The following is a 23642-nucleotide window of genomic DNA, read 5'->3' on the forward strand; positions in this document are numbered from 1 at the left end:
TCAATTCAGTGTATGTCATTTGTTTCTATATCATGTGTATATCGTTTAAGCTCTAATAATTTAATATGCAGTATGAGTTTTGCACAATGTCGAAGGAATGCCATAATCTATTGTGGCTTAAAGCCACGTCATTCAGTCCTTGGTTGAAAGTTGTCTTGTTGGCAATAACTACTAACTGGTGGATCAAAATGAATCCGAACAAAACTCAAGTTGGCATTAAAAGATCGAAATAACCCCTCCCAAAACAACACTTCCCGTAGCTTCAAAAGAGCAAGACAACATGAAACAAAATAGCAGGTGGCATTACAATAACGATGCAAATCGACAAAACAAAAGTCATTAAAATTCACAAATGATACACTTTGCCTTATTGTGATATGTTTAACCACAATTTATAAAAAAATGTATCTTTGTTTTATAAACAGTAGTTTACCTATGTTCGAAACAATAAAATCCTTCTTGATAGAAACCAAGATAAAACAGTTGTGAGGGAATACCATGATCTCCAAACGGGACGGCAAATGTGCCAAACAATTACAAAATGGAAAGTACCATAGCATCAACACTTAAACAGCAAAAATGCAAACACAAAGTTGTAAGTTTTACATTTAATTATAACTAATTTAAAACACAATGCATACTATCTAGATTTGTACACACACATGAGTATTTTTTATAGCATTTCGAGTAATAAAAAATGGGAAAAGATGTTACACGAAACATGAATAGAAACAAAATCAAATAGTTATGATGACATTTCTTTACAGACATGTTTAGAAAAGTTAAGATCTCGTTATTCGAGGATAAAATAAAAACTTATTCACGTGCGTCCGAAACCTTTTTTCTGGATTTACGTTTAACGTGTACAGTTAAGTCCAAACAGTTTAAAGCAATGCGTGTATAAAAACGTCTAACATTTTATTTGTGAGAATGGAACTTTAGCTGTATTTAGGATCAGTACATTTACAAGAAGGAAAATTACAGCAAGGTTGTAACAACGGATTCCACAGAAGTTTACTTATTGTTAATTGTGAGTTTATAGTACCAACAGATGTCACATGTTCATCTAGTTCTTTCAACATTATGTCTCGAAGATTTCTATATTTTTCACTAGAATCAGATGGTATAGGTTTTTGTTCCCCTAGATCTGAAGTCATTTCATAAAACACTGGGGGATCCAGTAATATAGCATTTTTACAAGCGCACACTAGTCCAGCACATTTCGTTTCACCTGGCATGTAGTTTGGTTCTTTGAATACCAGCTTCCATATCTGATTACCTAGAGAGAATAAAATAAACACATTTTAACTTGACCAAAGGTATAAGTTCGGTAAGGGCTGAATATTAATTCCTTTACTTCAAGATAAATAGTTATCAAAGGTATCAGGATTATAATTGAATACGCCAGACGCACATTTTGTCTACATAAGACTCATCAGTGAAGCTCAGCTCAAAATTGATATAAAGCCAAACAAGTACAAAGTTGAAGAGGATTGATGATACAACATTCCAAAAAAGTTGTGCCCAATACGACTAAGGTAATCTATTCCCATTTTCTACATTTGAAAATGCCTGTATCAAGTCAGGAATATGACAGTTCTTGTCCATTCGTTTTTGATTTTTGTTTTTTGATTTTGCCATGTGATTATGGACTTTCCAAATTGATTTTCCTCTGAGTTCAGTATTTTTGTGATTTTACTTTTTCCTGGAATAAAAAAAATCCTTATTTTTTTCGAAAAAGTTAAAGTTGTCCATTATAAGTAAGACAACTCTCCATCCAAGTCACAAATTCATAACCCTAACCATTATTGGTCAAGGTACTGTCTTCAATACGGATCATTGGCTTACACCGAAATGCAAGCTATAAAAGACCCCAAAATATTACACGTGTAAAACCATTCAAACGGGAGACCAACGGTATAATCTATATAAAAACTAGCACGAGATACACTTATGACTTAATGACTTTATAAACTCTATGCGTCCGATATACTTTTTGGATTAATATTCACTAGGAACGTTTAAACAGAAAACATTAAAAGTCAATGCTCTATATGAATACTTGAAGGGCAAACTATCTAAAAATTAATAGCCAGATCTATCTAAATTTATCTTGAGGGAGATGGGATCATATTTGCTTAATTACACTTCATATTATCAACGGCGAATTTATGAAAAGAAACTTATACAAGTATGTCAATATGCCAACATCGACACACAGGATACTGACATATATATAACACCGGGACTTACAGACAAATAGAATCTGAATTGACCCAGCAATATAGAAAAGGAAAATGATACTTTTCAAATTGATGCGTCCGAAGCATTTTACTGGATTTACTTTTTACTGGTGAAACCAATATGATAAATTTAGTTGTTTCTAATCCAAATTTAAAGTTATATTACCTTCTGTTGGTCTGTATCTCATAGCATGAATTTCATTGTTACAATAATGATACAGAAACGGATTAGGAGTGATGTTTTCTTCCTGTTTCATTAGAGGCATGATATCTTTTCCATCAATATGTCTATCTTTTGGTATATCTGCTCCTATTAAATTGCTGATTGTTGTGAACATATCCATCTGAGTGGTTGGTTCACTTATTTCGATGTTCTCTTTGATTTGATTTGGAAAACGTACTATTGATGGAACTCTTATCCCGCCGTCTACTGAAGTTTGAGCTTTACCACCTTATTTAATGAAAGAACGTCAATTTTTATTTTTATTTTTTTCTATTTTCACAAATTTCACATGCTGTTTCTCCTTTAAAGATTTCCTTCAAATGGTTATTGATTTCTCGGGTTTCATAAGACAACACAATGCGTATTGACTTGGACAAATAGGGGTATTTGATGCGATGTCGTACAAGTGAGAGGTTTAGCGCTTTAAAACTAGGTTCATCCATAATTTTCTACATTTGAAAATGCCTGTACCAAGTCAGGAATATGACAGTTGTTGTCAATTTGTTTTTGTGGTGTTTTGTCATTTGATTTTGCCATGTGATTATGGACTTTTCGATCAGATTTTCCTTTGAGTTCAGTATTTTTTTGATTTTACTTTTTTCAGAATAGTCTTTTCCTTAACCTATTGAAGACAAACAAACTCATTTTTTTCGAATATGACTGGATTTCTATCTATTCGTCTAAGCAAATATTTTCTCGGAACTAAAATTGTCGATCGAAATATTCCAGTGTCTTCCACAGAAGATAGAGATTATTTCTGGAATAGCCAAATTAGAAAAATAATCAACATCAATCGTACCATATAGTTGTTATCAAATATTTCGTTTCTATCTATGTAGGTTTTAGTTTTAGTAGCAGCTCGGTGTTTCTGTTATTACATTGTATTCCTCCAATATGTAGTTGATGTGTTTTCCTCGAGTTTGGTGTGTAACCCGGGTTATTTTCGCTTAATCGATTTATGACTATTGAACTACAGTATGCTACTGTTGCCATTATTTATAGCATCGTACCATATACGTATTTATTTACATATAATTTGTTAAACTGAACTGTCCTAGAGGAAGCAAAGTTAAAACAAAAAATGGACCACAGATAAAAATATCAAACAATATGTAACCTATCTTTATAAAAAAAAATACAAATAGTTGTTACCAATCATTTCGATTCTATCGGTGTAGGCCTTAGTTTTATTAGCAGGTCGATGTTTCTGTTATTACATTGTTTTCCTACCACATGTAGTTGATGTGTTTCATTCGATTTGTTTTCGCTTAATCGTTTTTACTATTGAACAGCAGTATACTACTGTTGCCTTTATTTATACTCCGATATGATTAAAGCAGTAAACATGTTCGCGCACCTGTTATCTCTGAAAAATATTACATGTATAACATGTAAAAGGTACGTAGCTTGACATAAAGCAAAGAATGAAAAAACTATACAGACACAAACCTTTAAAGGGTGTATTGACACCTCCGTCTACCTCACCGTGCAGTCCTCTTTCTTCTAAATGAGCACCATTATCAGATGTAAAATAAACAAGAGTGTCATCTGCTAGTCCAAGTTCGGAGAGACTCGATAATATCTGCCCTGTCCCATAATCCATTTCTTCGACGGCGTCTCCATACCGACCATGTTTGGATTTCCCTCGAAACTGTTTCGAAGTGATGAGTGCTGTATGCACATGACTCCAACTAACCACCAATAGAAATGGTGCATTTTCCTTCCTACTATTTTCCAGAAATTCTATACTTTCCTTAGTATATCTCTCAGACAATGTCTCTAAATTTATTGGTTGCTCTACTAAATCAAAATTGCGATATAGTAATGAGTTGAAAAGCGTTACATTATGAAAAGCAAAGAAAACGTATCCCCATACAAAGCAAATTAGAAACAATATAAGAGATAAAATAACTGCTCCTATATATTTCTTCCGGTAAAGAAAATACATTGGAAGCATGATTGCAATGATACTTGCTAATGCTTGCCAATGTATCATTGGGTTTTGGGAATAAAGAACACTTGAGCCATCATCATACCAGTCTTGCATATTGGTCAGAGGATGACCGTAGTAGTAATCAAATCCATGGTTGAGAGGGTGGAATGCACTATCGTTGTATTTTGACTCGCTCCATCCAAGGTGCCATTTTCCTAAAATCAAATATTTCAATTAAATATGTCGTAAGGTATGAAATGTGAATGACAATGTGTTGTTATGTTTTAATTTTATGTCTATGCCAAAATAAGTATGACTTTTAAATTTCAATTTTTTTTCCTACATGCAAGAAATTAAATGTATATCATTTTTAAAATAAGTTCCGTCAAGTTAAATTAGTTTTTTTTATAAATAATCACTAAATCATGTTTTTTCTAGGACTAAGTATGAAACACTTTAGCCCCTTAAATTTGTTCCCGAACTATAAAACCGTGAAATTTATCCCTTACATATTGTCCAATATGTAGCACTTAGTTTTGTATATATATACTAAATACCTATCAGTCCAGTTCTATATCCTTTTGATTTAGCTTGTTCTGCTATGGTAATCTCACTTTGTGGTAATCCTGCTGAACTTGCCAGAAACAAAATAACACCAAATCTCGACGGCGGAGTAGGTACCATTCCTATAAAACATTTTAATATATATTAAAAAGAACCAGACTGTAATAGATTGCAGTTGGGAATCTTCGCTAGCCAAATATAACGATACTGTCCAATACAGGTTGTTTAAGGATTTTCCACATTTTTACGTGCTGTATTTAGATAAATCAAAAAACTCATCTCAGACTGTCTCCATTGTTCCAATAAATCTTCACAAACAAGCCATTTAAGTGTTTTACAGGTAAAATCAAAACAATACTGAAATCCGAAAATAATATCAAAGTGGAAGGTCTCTAATCAAATGGCAAAATTAAAAGCTCAAACACATTACACGAATAGATACCAAGACAATAACAATCAAAACCAATGAGTAAACAAAGACTCGTAAAACCAAAGGACATTTACATCCACAGTAATAAATAAGAAATAAGAAACAATTCGAACTCCACAAAAAACCAGGAGTGAAATCAGGTGCTCCGGAAGGGAAAGCATTTCCTGCACCGTATACCGCACCCGTCGTGTTATTTTTTGTTCAGTTCGGTAATGATGGAAGGTTGTTATGACTGAGGAAGAATATCAGATATGATTTCTGAAACACTTTTGTCATAATGGCCAATCAGCTCATGATGGCGATCGTAAAATTTCTTGAGTGATGATCTTAATTTGATTGATTCACAGCCCTGTCTTAGCAACTTTTTGAGAAAGCAGTATTCCTCGTTTTTCAAAATCAACGTACTTTTATCGAGCTGTAACGTATCAATCGAGAAACACATACTTCATATGCCGGTGCCGCTAGAATGTTGCTTCACAGAAATGGTAAAAAAAATTAAAATCATCACGTTTGTCATAAATTTTGGTATTCAACCTACCATCAGTAGTCATTTCGAGAAAAAGGTATAAAGATGAAGTAGATTTATCTGTGTCAGTAGTATCTTTAATTTCAAGTTCACTTGGATATATTAAATGTAAGTGATAACTGAATCTATTATTATTAAGAGACAGCACATCATCAATATACCAAAAGGTGAAATTCAAAGCCTGGGATAATTTCTTTTCTCTGTACAAGCCCTTGGATAAATTCTGTTTCCTAGGATTAATAAAAACAAATCTGCAAGAAGAGGAGCGCATTGGTACGCATTGGGATTCCAAGTGTCTATTTTTCTTTTAATTTTCATTAATAACATTTAATATTCTTACCTGTGCGAGAGGGATACCGCCCTGTGAGTAGTGAAGATCTGCTAGGAGTACAAAGAGCAGACGATGTAAGGTGATGCGTCAGTCTTACTCCCTGAGTAGCTAGTTTGTCAATACTTGGAGTCCGAATCGTTTGATTTCCGAAGCAACCGACATCTCCATAACCCAGATCGTCGACAATTATGATAAGAATGTTAGGTGACTTCGCTATGACCATAGATATACATAGAATAACAAGCCATGTCTGCATCATCTGGAAATATATCATGTATTCATAACTGTAAAACATAATTACAATTATAAGTACATTATCGGAAAATATGAATTTATCGTTACTGGTGATGAAAAATAAAAGGCAACAGTAGTATAGCGCTGTTTTATAGTCATAAATCGATTGAGAGAAAACAAATCCCGGGTATCAAACTAAAACCGATGGAAACACATCAACTACAAGAGGAAAACATCGGAACAACATAAAACCTGAAGTGCGAAAGCCAGCATACATGGAAAATGAGATCAAGTACCGATAAGGGCCAGTCTTCACTATTACCTTTTTCTGTTGTATATATTTTATTGGCCTATATTTTTATTTAATTTCCCATAGACATAAAAGTGATTTCAAATGGACGGGCATATGGATTAACTTGTAGCTGAGTGCTAATCGTGAAGACTGATAAAGAGTCCCGTTTTTATGCCCCACCTACGATAGTAGAGGGGCTTTATGTGTTCTGGTCTGTGCGTCCGTTTGTCTGTCCATCCGTCGTACCGTTCGTTCGTCCGTCTGTCCCGCTTCAGGTTCAAGTTTTTGGTGAAGATAGTTTTTGATGAAGTTGAAGTACAATCAACTTAAAACTTAGTACACATGTTCTCTATGATATGATCTTTAGAATTTTAATGCCTAATTATATTTTTTACCATTTTTCACGGTCCATTGAATATGGAAAATGATAGTGCGAGTGGGGCATCCGTGTACTTTGGACACATTCTTGTTCTTGCTGTTTCTTATCTGTAATTTCCACGATCTTATCTTATGCGAACACAAGTCTTCTTAATGATTGGGTTAATGTGAGATTGTTGGGCTTGCGTTTTATGTTTAAAGATATTATATTTATCGCAACGCTTATTTGAGGTATTAATAGATCGTCTTGTTAATGTTAAAATAGTTGCCCTCTTTTACAAGTCCATGGCAGTCCAAACTATCCGCCTGTATTCCATGTGAGTCATCTTTGAAGACCCTAGCTTCCTACACGGATAAGTTGTAAACTTGTTCTCAACTTGAATATGCATGCATCACTGGACCATGTGGACGTTATGATATTAATTTGATTAAAAAAACAGTACAAGAATGTGATTGAAAATTTTTCATCCACATATTTTTAATTACGTTCTTATACAAATGATGAAAAACTACATTTAAATACCATTTAATTTACTTACGATGTAAGCCGGACCGGTTTCTTTTAATCTCAACTTGTTCAAAACGTATCTTCAATTCATTATTTAAATGTCACTTTAAAGGCAGATGATTGTAAGAAGTACATGCACTTTTCTGTGTTTACATAGCAAATAACGACCTAGATTATGACCTTTGATATATCATACGTTGTATATAAAAGATAACATACAATTACTTGTTGTATATGATGTATATAGTGTCATAAGCATATCGAAATTGTAAAAATGATATATATATATATATAATGATTAAACATGATAGCTTTGTATGATTTTTTGAATTGGGTTCACTAATGATACTTTATTGATGTAATGTTTATTATATCACGAATATTGTTATTGAATACATATATTGACAGATTTCGTACACATGCAAACATTGACAGTTAATCGTTTATCTTATGTTGATATACGTTCAAGCTTTGATATGAATATATGTGTATGAACGAACTAAATATCTTAATCATGTTATTATTCCGAGTTTATTCTAAAAATCGTTATATACATTGGCACATGCAGGAAAACATATGTAAACAACACAAAGCACCTATCTACTTGACTTGCTGTGAACCTCATAATGTTAATGATTAATATATATATAAGTAAAAAAAATCATTATCTTTAGAGGGGCATACAACTGTTCATCAATTTTACTTAAATTCTGAACTTTGATTAAGGCAGCAACCATTTGATTTTCGGGGGTGGGGGGTTGCATGTTTTTTTTTTTGAAAAGAAGATTGTTTCCAGTTATTTGACATGTTTGAGAAAGAAAAAAAATTGTTTTTGATTCAAAAAAAAAATGTTTGTTACACCCTCAGCTGCCACTATATATAATGCTAAAATTGAAAGAAAAAATAGTATTCGACTTGTCTCGAAAAAAAAATATTGTTTTTCGCCGTATGCGAAAAAATAGTTTGTACAGAAAAAAATCCATAGCCCCGACCCCCCAACCCCCAACCAACAAGTTAGTGTTGTGAATACGCAGTATATGAAACGTCTTAAGATAAGGTTTGCATGAAACCTGTTTTTTTTAAGTGATATTATACCAATATGATACATTATTGTCTTCAAGGAGGAGTACCCAACCATTTAATGAAAAAAAATCGAACATCGCCCGTCCCGTTTTTTCAGGTAAAAAGGTCAAAATTCCGATTTTTGACGATTTTTAGGGAAAATTGTATTTGAATTCTTCTGAAATAATAACTTTGGAATACATTATACTGTAACCATATTAAAAAATAAATTTAATTTATTAGATAGCTTTCATAAATCCCCCTATACTTTCCCGGAAACTTACCTGGTAAGTTATAATTTTTTTTTATTTTTTTTTATAGAAGAAAAGGTTCTGATCTTATATCATGTATAGTTACGATCTACTAGATATAACTAGTTGACTCTGGTAATAATTAGTTAAACTCCATTGAGAAACGCACGTCTGGCGCATTAAATTTTAAACCTGACACCTCTTTGTTAGCTATTATTCGGTCTTTCGATCTCTATATTTCTCTATTTTTCACTAGTGATTTGTATTGTTATCCTGTCATGTAATGTTGTCATTTTCATGTTATATTTAACATTACCATTAAAGCGGGAGGTTTGACATTTCACAAAACCATGTTCAACCATTTTGTTCTTAAAATGTCCTGTACCATGCAGGTCAGGAAATCGGCCATTGTTATATTATAATTCGTATCTGTGTGTGTTACATTTCAATGTTTTTCTGTTGTGTCGTAGTTTTCCTTATATATTTGATGCACTTCCCTCTGTTTTTGGTTTGTAACCCGGATTTGTGTTTCTTCTTCTCAATCGATCTATGCATTTCGAAGAGCGGTATACTACTGTTGCCTTTATTTAAACATACATTTTCATTCATACATTTTAATTGTGAATTTTACTTGCTAATTATGCAGACCTTTAACTTAATGAATATTTATTTTTATTATGGCATTGCTTTCAATCAATAGGTATTTCTTCATTATTTGAGAAAAAGTAATAATTTATTTTTCCGGAATAGTTACTTTTTCCGGAAAAGTAAGATATTTATTTGCGGAAACGTAAACTTTATTTTCTGGAAACGTCATCTTTATACTCCGAAAAAGTAATGGTAATTTGCGGAAACGTAAAACGCCGATCATTTCGTGTGTATTTGAGTCCAGAAGACGCCATCTAAATAACTATCGAGATGACATAGTAGACCCACGATGGACACATAATCCGACATAAACATAAAGATACCTATGAATAGATCGTAACGGTTACCTCTTGCAATTGAATTTTTTGTAGGTCTGTTTTATTTAATTGTATTGGTTAAAAAATAAGTAAACCGACGTTTTTTATCTGTATAAAAATGTTTTTTTTGTGGATCAAATCACTGAACGCGTACCTTTGTTAAATTTGTTTCACTTTTCTTAGTGAATTTTTTTTTTCTTTAATGGATGAAGACGACTTATACATGCGTAACCAATCTTTAACGAAATAAATTGAAATTCACATTAAAACACACACAATGAGGTCGAATTATTCATTTGTAAGTGAGTCATTTTTCAGCGATGTTTCTGAGCATAATTCGACAAAATTGAACTAAACAGATAGTTGAAATTGAACTAGACAGTGTTGAGCGGTTAAAACATGTTAAATCTGAAATATTCCGTATCATATGCCAGTCTCTTATCAAGAGGCTGGTATTCAGTGATTATAGTTCTTTGCTAAGTGTCCTATTTGGTTTTTATTTATACAGTTATTAGGTCGATAGTTTTTGTAGTTTGAATTGTTTTTATACCTTGTCATGTCGGTAGCCTATGTTTGCTTAAATCCGCTGTATTTTGACTCAGTTATAAAGCTGTCTCGATAGCAATTATCGCACATCTTTATGTTATATAGATAGACAAACTCTTTTCAAATTTATTTTACAAAATATACAAAAGTTATAAATATTACAAAACTGTCACATTTAAAGTTCAAAATAAAAACTTAACGACAATAGAATATATTTTTAAGTACAGATCAAGATATATGACCTGCAATTAACAAATTAATTTCCTCTGTTAACAAATAAAATAATCAAGAAACAAAATGACCATATACAACAATTTATAATGAACCTATAATAAAGTTGAGAAACAATTAGATAGAAAACCGCGATATAGATTGAGAACCAACTACATTTCAAATGATTGGTTATTTAGTTTACGTTAACATGGTTAATGGTGCATACTAATTGACGAACATATTAACAATAAATCATTACAAAAAGTTCTTCAAATTTGTCGATGAAGGCGGGTAAATTAGGTTGCAAGAAAAAATATATCAAGGGGATTTTCAAACTAATATGTCGAAACAAACTGTCAATGCAATGGCAAAATACGAACGAATGGACAAAAGGCAAACAACAAGACAGATAATCAAACATAATTGTGTTCCCGATTTCCATTCCCAATTTTATGGAAAACAAAAGAATGAGAGTATTTATGGACATCAAAATTAATGATTTGTTTTGGCTGAAAACCATTTATCAAAAATTACTGACCCATCTTTTAAATCCATTCTTTTATTGAAAAGGAAATACGAAATTTTCACCTGTATTACCATTTAAACATAAATTGAAAAAAAATGAAATAAATCAAATAGGTAGCACAAAATAAACCATCCCCGACTGTTACAAGTATATTCGACAAATTTAATATTTAAACCATACTCAGATTTAGTGTTTGGATAGCTAATATTAATTCCGTCATATATTTAACTTGGTCAGACCATTCTATATAGCTTAATTTCATGTTTGAAACTCATCAATACCACACAAGGTTTTAACTATATTTAGGATCAGTACATTTACATGTAGGGAAATTACAGCAAGGTTGTAAAAACGGATTCCACAGAAGTTTAGTAAATGTCAACTGAGAATTTATAGTACCAACAGATGTCACATGCTCATCTAACTGTTTTATCATGATATCTCTAAGATTTCTATATTTTTCACTAGAATCAGATGGTATAGGTTTTCGTTCTCCTAGATCTGAAGTCAATTCATAAAACACAGGAGGATTTAAAATTAAAGCGTTTCTGCACAGACACGCTAAACCATCACATTTGTCTTGTCCTGGCATATAATTTGGTTCTTTAAAAACGAGCTTCCAAACTTTATTTCCTATATAAAAAAAAGAGAGAATATATATATGAAAACAGGAAAAAATACTGATTTCTATAAACAAGCAAACAATGCTCAAAATAGCTGATACAAACCGTCTGCAAGTTTAAGGTGAGTACAATATTTGTTAACTTGCATCAATAAAAAGTAGTTCTACAACAATACGTCCAACAAAAAACATTTCATAAGCCATTTAACCTCAGCCCACGATAGCCCACTGTTCCGTATAACTACAGTGTAAGATGACGAGCTTGAACTGTTAATAAGTTATATGCTTCAGTTCCATTTTAAAAAGGTAGATAGATGATGGATAATAATTGCTCTGGGTATGTACTCGTCTTTGTTGCCCATATCGATTGTTGCTAGTCATATTATACTTCACATCAATTAATCCATACGAGTGACGTGAGTGTCATCAGCACAGTAGTTAGGGTTTGATATTGGCATGATCCAAATGATTTTTTTTGCTTTTTTATCTGTTTTGTTTAGGTCCTAATGTAAATGTGCTTTATATAGTTTTATGTTTTTGTTGACAAAATTTTTTGTCTCGAGTGTATTAAATGAAGGTTATTCTTAAACTCGTGTTGTTTGGACGGAACTTCTATCATATATTGTTTTCTTTAGTTATAAGAATGACATAACTTTTTCTGTTTGATATGGATAATAATACCAAATTGCTTGACATCACAGTATGGTCTGTGCGATTTGATTCTACAGGTAGATAAGTTTTGAAAACATGGTGAATTGATTGTCTGTGTGGTGCTTTTGTCGTTGTTTTCATTTTATTCAAAAATCAATTATTAAAAGTGTAAGATACATAAAAGACCATCTAGTCAGATCTGACAAGGGACGTTCAAACCAAGGCTGATATCAAATAAAGTATTCGCATGCATTGTCTCATTGATAATCATGTCACATTTTTTTGTTACTTCTATATTATGTTGGAAACAATGCATCAATTTACCTTCTGGCGGCCTGTATCTCATTGCATGGATTTCATTGTTACAATAATGATACAGAAACGGTGTAGGAGTAATGTTTTCTTTCTGTTTCATTAGAGGCATGATATCTTTTCCATCAATATGTCTATCCTTTGGTATGTCTGCCCCTATCAAATAGCTCAATGTAGTGAACATATCCATCTGAGTTGTTGGTTCGTTAATATCAATGTTCTTTTGTATTTGGTTTGGAAAACGGACTATGGATGGGACCCTTATTCCACCATCTACAGAAGGGTGTCCCTTGCCACCTGTAAATGATAATCAACAATAATACATATGAAAGAATAGTCCAAATTTGATAGTATTGGTCAAATAAATGCAGAAGCTGTTTAATAAATTCTATTCTAACATGACGTCCTTCAAACGCTTTGAGTACACACCCGTGGTAAAATATGAATATATTGCATTGGCTGTTCCGATCGTACTCCCACGTCATATGTTTTTTATGAATGAAGTCCCCGACGTCATAGAATGATGACGTTATAATTTAAGCATTTTACGGGAAAATACACGATTTTGATACCGAAAATCATCACAGCAAGGAAGCGTAAACAAACAATGCTAAAATGTGGTATAAGCCCATTTTTTTGTATATACATAGAAGACATATATATATATAAGTAAGTTATCATTAAAATTCATCCAAATCTATCTAAATAAGTTTTGTGAATAGTTTGAGCATGTCACTTATTCTGTTTGTTCCGTTCTTTTACGCCAATCTAAAAGTGCGTTAATTTATGGGAACGGCAAATAATGGCCTCCACCTAGAGCGATTCGATCCAAACAAATTGCCGTATTTGTCCTATTAGAATCGAAATAATTCATGGGGGCTTGAATATATCTAGATTTTACCACGGGTTGTCCCTTTATGCCGATATTTTACCCCTCGCTATTGCTCAGGGTAAAATATTTGTCATAAAGGGCCAACCCGTGGTAAAATAACGATATATTCAAGCCCCCATGAATTATTTCTTAAACAACATATATAGACCCACAATGCATTATAAATCTGCCGAAACGGATTCAATCAAGCAGATTTATTGTACGCAGTTGTTTTCGGATATTCAACGGGAATGGCAATAATACAGAAAACAAATCTTGTTTGGTGATTTTTAAATACAAAAGTAAAATATAGACGTTGAAAAATAATGTTGAATGATATAAATGTTCTACTGTACGTGATTTGGAAAACAGCAGGGTGACCTTTGCCATTTGTCAATAGTGTGATATAAAATGACACAATCACAGACATAATCAAACCGTGCTAGGGACCGTCATAAACTTGCAGTGAGGTGATAAGTTTTTTTTAGCTCCGTGTTGAAGGCCTCGCTCTGACTTTGAGATGAAGAATAGCAGTTAAGTCGCTGTTCTTCTGTTGTTATTTGTTTGGTTTTTTGTTTGTTTTAATTGTGCATTTTTGGATTTTGTGTCATGGATAAATACCTCATATTCTTTGTGTTTCTATTATATAAGAGGAGCGAAAGATACAAAAGGGCCAGCCAAACTAATAGATCGAAAATAAAATAAAATACATAAGACGAACACACACCTTTAAAGGGTGAATTGATTCCTCCGTCGACTTCACCATGCATTCCTCTTTCCTCTAGATGAGCGCCATTATCTGATGTAAAATACACTAGAGTATCATCGGTTAGGCCAAGTTCGTCGAGTTTAGATATAATTTGCCCTGTTCCGTAATCCAGTTCTTCAACTGCGTCTCCATAGCGACCATGTTTGGATTTCCCGCGAAATCTTTTTGATGTAATCAGTGCAGTATGAACATGGTTCCAGCTAACTACCAGTAAAAATGGTGCATTATTGTCCGTGCTGTTTTCCAAGAACTCAATGCTTTCCTTTGTATAACGTTCAGACAACGTTTCTAAATTTATTGGTTGTTCAACGATATCTAAATTACGATACAGCAACGAGTTGAGCAGGATCATATTTAGAAATGCAAAGAAAAAATATGACCATAAAACAATCAACAACAAAAGTACAAATATAACTATTTTAAGTCCAATGTATTCTCTCTTGTAAAGAAAATACATAGTCAGCATAGTCGCAATAACACTTGTTAATGCATACCAGCCTATCCTTGGAATTTGGTGATAGAGAATGCTTGATCCATCATTGTACCAGTCTTGAACGTTTGTTAGAGGATGTCCATAATAATAATCAAATCCATGGTTATTAGGATGGAATATATTGTCGTTATATTTTGATTCACTAAGTCCAAGATGCCATTTTCCTTAAATAAAGAATTCAATTAAATTAAGAATATTAAAAATAAACCTAGATAAAATTGAGAAAGAAAATGGGAAATGTGTCAAAGCGACAACAACCCGACCATAGAGCAGACAACAGACGAAAGCTATATATTCAAATATATATGTTGAAAAAAATCGCCTTTTTTACTATGTAATCATTTGGTGCTTTCAGGAATTATATTAAGAAACGCATTCCAAATCTTTTTTATCACGTCAACGTCCGTACACGATTTTGACACTTTTCATTTGATGAACCAGGTGTAATGTCAAGGAAAGTCTAGTCCTTGTTTTAAACTACAGTTCATCGAACGATAAAAAGGCCTTGTGAATTATTCCGTATCTACCTCACAAAAAAATACATGCTGGTCTGGACGAATATATGTTAGGTACTACTGACGTTGTTTATCATCTTTATTACGTGACGTAGTGTTTTTATTTTTTTTATTTGTCTTTGTATGCCTATATTTTAAAACTTTACTGTTAATAAGTCTATTTTTTTGTAACATACTTTTGGCGTGGCTTGGTATTTATGCAAGGCGGACGAGGTATGTGTCCTATAGGCATATATTCTTGATGTTTGGTTATAAAAAATAAGTACATGTAGCAGAATTATCAACGAGACATCTCTATCTCCTCAAGAGATCAAATGACAACTATAGGTCACCGTAAGACCTTCGAAAATGAGCAAACCCCATGCTACCAACGACCAAACGCCATACTACAATGTCAGCTGTAGTTATAAAAGGTCCCGAAATGAAAAGTAAAAGTTCAAACTAGAAAACTAACTGCCTAATTTATGAACAAATTAATGAACGGAAAAAAATATTTGATATATGGCAACGAACTGCAACCCCTAAATTGTTGTATATTTATTTACCTATTAATCCAGTTCTATATCCTTTTGACTTGGCCTGTTTTGCAATTGTAACTTCGCTTTGTGGCAATCCTGATGAACATGCAAGAAATAAAATTATTCCAGCTCTTGATGGTGGAGTTGGTACCATTCCTGTGAAATATTAAGTCAAAGGCTAAACAAATTTTTATCATCTAGTTCACATAACCATACATTTTACCTTGTATTAGACAAGTATTATACCCAAATACTAACTCGAACTAATCAGCGCCCTCTTACGGTTTTAGTGTCTTCTTATTATAGAGTACTTGAAAACAACATGATTAGTTGTCGCGTCAGCCCAATACAAATTGTATCGGCCATTCGGGGATAGATTTAGTGATCAAATTGAGCGGGAAAAAATGGCAGGAGTTTTGGGTTACCTTAATACTGGAGATTAAAACAGGACTACTTCATTATTTTGTTTGTTGTATTTTTTAATTTGAAAGTGTGTTTTTTTATTTCAAAGTTTTGCAAGACAGCATCGCTATTTGTTTGGTCATACGGTGATTTTTTTCTTAAATTGACTATCGACGAAATTCAATATGCGACGTAAATGATGAAATGCGCACAGACATGACGTAAAATATGATGACTGTGTGTATTTGCTGATTCTCCAATAATCATTTAGGATTTTATGTAAGAGCAAAGACTTATCGGCTCAGAGTCAGTATAATGTACCCGGGTAGAGTAACATGTCTGCTTGCTGATTGTTACCTTGTGAACTAGCACAAAATTCTTGCTCGTCATTTCGATTTAGACATGGGTGGGTGCTTATTCCTAAAATTTAACCCTCTGTGTGTGTCATCCTTTTCACTTAAAATAATCGGTTACAGCAATGGTCATCATACATGTTTACACAGTAGGCATTTGCTCTAAAATAGCCGTTCATTACATCCGTACCTGTTCGAGAAGGATATCGTCCCGTCAACATCGCAGATCGACTAGGGGTACACAAAGACGAAGCTGCAAGATGGTGAGTTAATCTGGCTCCTTGGCTAGCTAGTTTATCAATACTTGGGGTCGGTATAGTTTTGTTTCCGAAACAACCCACGTCACCATATCCCAAATCATCGGCAATAATGATTAAAATATTTGGTGGCTTCTTCGCAGATACGACAGAAAGTACGAGTAGGGTTACAAATGTCTGCAACATCTGAAAATGTATAAATTAAGTATATAAAAAGGCAAAATATTGTCATTGTTACTTGCATAAAATTGATGTTAGATTATTTTTGTGTGTGCAAAAACAGTAAAAAGAATGCTACAGTCCATTGTACAAGTTAAAACAATGTGTGTACTATTTGTTGTCTTAATGTCAAATAAGATCTGTCAACAGTACAGCCTTCAACAATTACCAAAATCCATACCACATAGTAAGCTGTTTTAAAAAGATTCTGAAGTGACAAATGTATAACAATTCAAACGAGTACAGTTGTGTTGACAAATTTTAATTGATTCCTAACAATACTAAGATCATTTCTTGGTTTATAAATATCGTAAAAGTAACCACTGCGTCTGTTCTGAATGGCACACATATCATGATGTTCAGGAGAGGTAATTATAAGAAAATATCAGTCGAATTTCAAATTTGCTTAGCCTCCAGACAAAGACATGTCTTTCCAAGACGTTTAAACATGCATATGGATGCTTTGTGATTTGTATATGAAGAGCAGCAATATGTTCTTATTGATTTAGTTCCATTGAATGATAAAGTATGACCCTTATTTCTTAAATTGGCTCAGTGAAGTTATTTAACCATGTTAACTAAACGTACGAAGAATTGATATCTCTTTTACATAAAGAAATTCATATTCTACTTTTTATCTTGACAAAAGTTGTGTTAATGCAATTTAGTCTGATTACTCACAAATCATATGTGTACAGTAAAATAAAAAAAAATGTTGTTTCCTATATATAAAAAAAACAAACCTGAATTAATACCTAATTTTTAATTTCCATATCGCCAAACCTATTTCCCCGCTACCATACGTTAAAATATTTCGGTAGCTATGAGAATACATGTTCTTCTTAATCAAGCGATCTTCCATTTATTTAGAATTCGTATATCATATACCGGGAAAAAAGTTATTGTTTCTGTTTAAGTCCGAAGTTGAACTCCGTTGGACTCTTCGAATGGATGTGATTGGTTTGATATTTTTTTATTGTTTTATTGTCTCTGCTTTCTTAACTTACCGTTAAAATATGACTTGCCTTTCCAATCTCTGCCGTCTATCTGCTTATGCGTCGTTCGATCCTTTACTTTTTCCAAAACTATTTTTTATTATCACACCTAAACATAAAACACGTTTTTACTACTCCTTTATAATAAATATCAAATTATGGTGTAACCTAGGAATAAACTTCACCAGAATTCTCTAAAAATTCGCCTGCCAAGGTTTACACCCAAGACCGCTCGAGATCCTCACCCAACAGACAAATAAGTCCAGAGTCAACTTTGCAGACGGAAATTGCAATCTTAGCTTTAGTATATTAACATAAGTTCTAAATTGAAATTTACAAACACAGTATATCCCAAACATATTACCTAGTACTACTTGAGTATACTGGCTACTATGTAAACTTCGTATTTCTCTTAATATTTGAATAGAATAAAATTGAGAATGGAAATGGGGAATGTGTCAAAGAGACAACAACCCGACCAAATAAAAAAACAACAGCAGAAGGTCACCAACAGGTCTTCAATGTAGCGAGAAATTCTCGCACCCGGAGGCGTCCTTCAGCTGGCCCCTAAACAAATATATACTAGTTCAGTGATAATGAACGCCATACTAATTTCCAAATTGTACACAAGAAACTAATAAAAAATAATACAAGACTAACAAAGGCCAGAGGCTCCTGACTTGGGACAGGCGCAAAAATGCGGCGGGGTTAAACATGTTTGTGAGATCTCAACCCTCCCCCTATACCTCTAACCAATGTAGAAAAATAAACGCATAACAATACGCACATTAAAATTTAGTTCAAGAGAAGTCCGAGTCTGATGTCAGAAGATGTAACCAAAGAAAATAAACAAAATGACAATAATACATAAATAACAGCAGACTACTAGAAATATTAATAGAAAAAAATACGAGCATATTTTTTTACCATTCAAATGTGTATTTTTCAGACTATAATAATTCGTTTAACTTTTTATACTAAATTATGTGACAACATTTGAGAGAGTAAATGTCACAGTTATAGATGTACGAGACTTATATGCTTACCAGAGTCCAGATCCACATTGCGCTCACACGCAATTTTGATATGTTCACGTTAAATCAATGTAACCGGGTATAACACTACCAGAGGTAATATTTACATACTTTATATGTTTATTTTATAAATAGACGACGGTCCACATTATCAACTTACATACTGATAAAAAAAACTATGATTCTAAAAATTAAGTAAAACTTGGAGAGAGTTAATGCAACAAGTATAACAAGTATAAGTTAACAATACTTAGCTACGATGTCTAGTTCCACATTGAGCTTACAAAATATTTCAATGTGAAAACTTTAATTCATCATGAGAGGTTACCGTAGTATTTACATACTTTTTATGTTTAATTTTAAATAGACTACGGTCTACATTGTTAACTTATATATTCTGTTAAAGATCTTTGTATACAAAAAAAAATACAAAATTGGTGAGAGTTGATGCAACAGGTATATTTGTATGATAATTTGCTTACCACAAATAAAGCTCAACGTTGAGTTCACAATCTATTTGATATATTCACGTTAATTCATCGTTACATCAACGAGGGTCCGTGTAACACTTATCAATTCAAAGTTTTAAAAAGTTTTGAAATTTTAGATTTTTGGAATTTTGATCAAAGTTTTAAAATATCAAAATTTCAAATTGTGTTTTAGTTTTGAAATTTTGAAATTTTAACCAAATTATTAAAATATCAAAGTTCTAAATATCGTTTATAAATTTGATAGTTTAGAAATTTGATCAAACTTTTAAAATACTAAACCTAACGCGCAATTTTGATTATTTCACTTTTTGAAAGTTTGATTTTTTAAATGTTTGCTTAAAATATCAAAACAGAAAAGGGGCAATAAGAGAGATACCTGTAAAAAGCGAAACGAAATAAAAGCGGAACGAAACGAAACAATATGAATTAAAAACATACTGATACTTAAAAGTTTATGTATGAAATAAAACGGACATTTGTAAGCGGTGAAAATTGGATGACAAAATTAATATTTCTTAACAGAAGATAATCTATTTAAAAAACAGACGTACGGCTCTGATATTGACCATTTTACCTGCTGGTTTTATGATACTGAATGATGGTGTCCTAATTAAGGTTGTGCTAGTGCACAGTGTAGGAGGTTTTTAATATAATCTTATTTACGCTGAAATTAAGACGGTACTAAGATCCAATATCAGCAAATTGGAACCAAGATACTGTTACAAGGTATCTACAAAAACTCATCATAGATGGATACCAGAATATAATTTCTGCCGGTTTTTGCGCCAGACGCGCATTTCGTCTACAAAAGACTTATCATTGACACTCGAACCAAATGAAGTTAAAAGGCAAATAAAGTCAAATAAAATTGAAAAGGTCAAATAAAGTAAACTTTTAAATCCAAAGAATAGCTCTGGTTTTGTAAAAGTTGAAACCTTCCATATCATATATAAACGTATACCATAAACATTATTTTCACGAGCATTCATATTTATGTAATAGTTACCGCTGTACTACATTAAGCACCCAACTTGCATTCATGTTTATGTAATAGTTGTCGCTGTACTACATTACGCACCCATCTATCCAGTTGTAGGTGGCGGCATTTTGAAAGTTGAAAATTGTGTTCAAAAGTTTCTATCAGCGAAAAATGGTAATCTTCTGGGGAACCAATATTTAGATAGTCCCTGTTTTTTTACTTGATATTACCACTAGGGGCTTCGATGGTAATGGTACATTAAAATAGTCTGATCCCTAATTTGATGATATAATATTCTGTGCCAGCAGAGAACAAAAGAAAAATTATCCATGCCTTTTAGTTTTAAATTTTGAACCAGACAAGTTGATTAATAGCGATGAAAAACTTAATAAAATTGTTAGTGCTTCGACAAAACAACCTCACCCCACTTTAAAAGTTAAACGTTTGGACTGGTTATCATACACGTAGCTCCATTAGAGGTTCTAAATCAACCACTGTTTTATAATAGTAAACAAAAGGAATAGATTTTTTTTGTATTAAAGGATATTATTGTCCCGTATTTGCATTTTGTTATTTGGGTATTTTATAGTTATCGTACGACAATCGACTTTGAGCAAACTAAAAGTACACATGTACATCCAGTCAGAATGGGGCGTGCAAAGAGAAGCCACACTGTCAGCTGCATGATGGATTTTTTTCCATTTTTGGCCGTACACTTATGTTGCTCTCGAAAAAACAGTGCAATGTAAAACGCTGAATTTTTAGTAAAGAATTCACCTACAGAACGCTGAAACTGAAATTTGAAATTCAAGAAAAATAAGAACGAAACAATTAAAGAGGTGTTTGACCAATGTGAAGTTAATACATATTTAAATCCATCTATAAGAGAAACTTTGTCCTCGGAAGTTGAATCTTACGTTTCTTTGTAATTTGTATGTTAACAACCTATTTAAAAATTATCGATTTTTGTTGTTGCCAGTGAGAAATATTTCATGAATGTTCCGGAACAAATTAGCAATAAATGCAACAGGGAGAGAGTGTGCATAATGAAAACATATAAAACCTTTCAATTAGTTTATAAGTTGAGGTCTGAAGCTGGCGTATGATAGTAACTGCTAGCCTTATATAGTAGTCCTTTGTTATTTTATTATCATTGTCATGCTGATTAGTTTCTTAGTTTGTTTCCTATTTTGACATAGGACTTGTATTTCCTATTAAAGTGCGTTTAACTGTTCGTATTACTGTGTGTTTTTCATTCTTTATTGGCTAGAGGTATAGGGGGAGGGTTGTGATCTCACGAAGCATGTTAAACCCCGCCGCATCTGTGCGCCTGTCCCAATCCAGGAGCCTCTGTCCTTCTAAGTCTTGTATGATTTTGATTTTAGTTCATTGTTATATATTTCGGAGTTTAGTATTACGTCTATAATCACTGAACCAGTACATTTTTTGTCTAGGGGCAAGCTGAAACACACCTAGCACAACTTTCATTGCAACGCTATATATTAAGTATTCCTTCCGTATCATTTATTGGAACTGAAATAAATCATAAAAGACAATATATTATCATCATGGCTTTTGCAATCGATAAACAAGAAAGGAAAACGTTTTAAGTTGTATACGACCGAAGCGCTTTTTCTGGATCTACCTTCATCAGGAACGTCAAAAAGGCGAATAATACTATATGGTTTACTTCGAGTTGGTCATTTTTCACTGATACTTCTAAATGTTTGGCACTGGGAACACAAAATAGCTTTGAATTATTTATCTCAAACGCTAAACCTTATATAAGAGATTTAAATCAACGTAGTTGATTCCGGTTTAAATAGGTATAATTATATTTTTTTTGATAGATGCACAACCTTAAAATTTCAGGATACTGTTATCCCATGTGATGACTAATATGTTTCATAAAAAAAAACCCGACTTCTTCCTTTCATTATTTATTTTATTATTAAGAATGATTTGATATATTCCATGCTATTAATTTATAACTAAGAATAGTTCTTATCAGAGCCGTGTTTACATCAGTGATTACAGGTACCCCTCTTGTCGCCCCTTTATACTTTTGATATTTTAAGCAAACACTTAAAAAATTAAACTTTCAAAAGTGAAATAATCAAAGTTGCGAGTAAGGTTTAGTATTTTAAAAGTTTGATCAAGTTTCTAAAATATCAAATTTATAAACGATATTTAGAACTTTGATATTTTAATAATTTGGTTAAAATTTCAAAATTTCAAAACTAAAACACAATTTGAAATTTTGATATTTTAAAACTTTGATCAAAATTCCAAAAATCTAAAATTTCAAAACTTTTTAAAACTTTGAATTGATAAGTGTTACACGGACCAACGAGCGGTAGTATTTACATATGTCAATTTTATTATAAATAGGCGACGGTCTACATTATGACCTTATAATAATTATGATAACACCAGTGAATAAATGCATCCTTTCTCAATTTTATCATGTAATATTGTGTAATTATTAGCTTACTAAAGTCTAGTTCGATGTTGATCCCACAAAGTATTTTCATATGTTCACATTAATTCAATGTTACCTACAGTATAAAATTGAGAATGGAAATGGGGAATGTGTCAAAGAGACAACAACCCGACCAAATAAAAAACAAACAACAGCAGAAGGTCACCAACAGGTCTTCAATGTAGCGAGAAATTCCCGCACCCGGAGGTGTCCTTCAGCTGGCCCCTAAACAAATATATACTAGTTCAGTGATAATGAACGCCATACTAATTTCCAAATTGTACACAAGAAACTAAAATTAAAATAAAACAAGAATAACAAAGGCCAGAGGCTCCTGACTTGGGACAGGCGCAAAAATGGGGCGGGGTTAAACATGTTTGTGAGATCTCAACTCTCCCCCTATACCTCTAACCAATGTAGAAAAGTAAACGCATAACAATACGCACATTAAAAT

The 23642-nt window shown here is 32.6% G+C and overlaps 1 protein-coding gene across 1 annotated transcript; it reads right to left on the reverse strand.

Moving 5' to 3' along the window:
- Positions 1-593: 593 nt before the first annotated feature.
- LOC134727558 (uncharacterized) lies at positions 594-18333 on the reverse strand. Its single transcript, XM_063591938.1, has 12 exons — positions 18215-18333; positions 16922-17174; positions 16004-16132; positions 14409-15107; positions 12823-13107; positions 11523-11858; positions 8267-8274; positions 6260-6509; positions 4957-5085; positions 3916-4614; positions 2410-2694; positions 594-1279 (listed from the first exon to the last, which is right to left on the reverse strand). The coding sequence occupies exons 2-12, from the start codon at positions 17172-17174 to the stop codon at positions 939-941; spliced, it is 3414 nt and encodes a 1137-aa protein (XP_063448008.1). The 5' UTR covers positions 18215-18333; the 3' UTR covers positions 594-938.
- Between the last annotated feature and the right edge of the window lie 5309 nt (positions 18334-23642).

Source organism: Mytilus trossulus, chromosome 8, assembly GCF_036588685.1.
Source record: "Mytilus trossulus isolate FHL-02 chromosome 8, PNRI_Mtr1.1.1.hap1, whole genome shotgun sequence".
NCBI lineage: Eukaryota > Metazoa > Mollusca > Bivalvia > Mytilida > Mytilidae > Mytilus > Mytilus trossulus.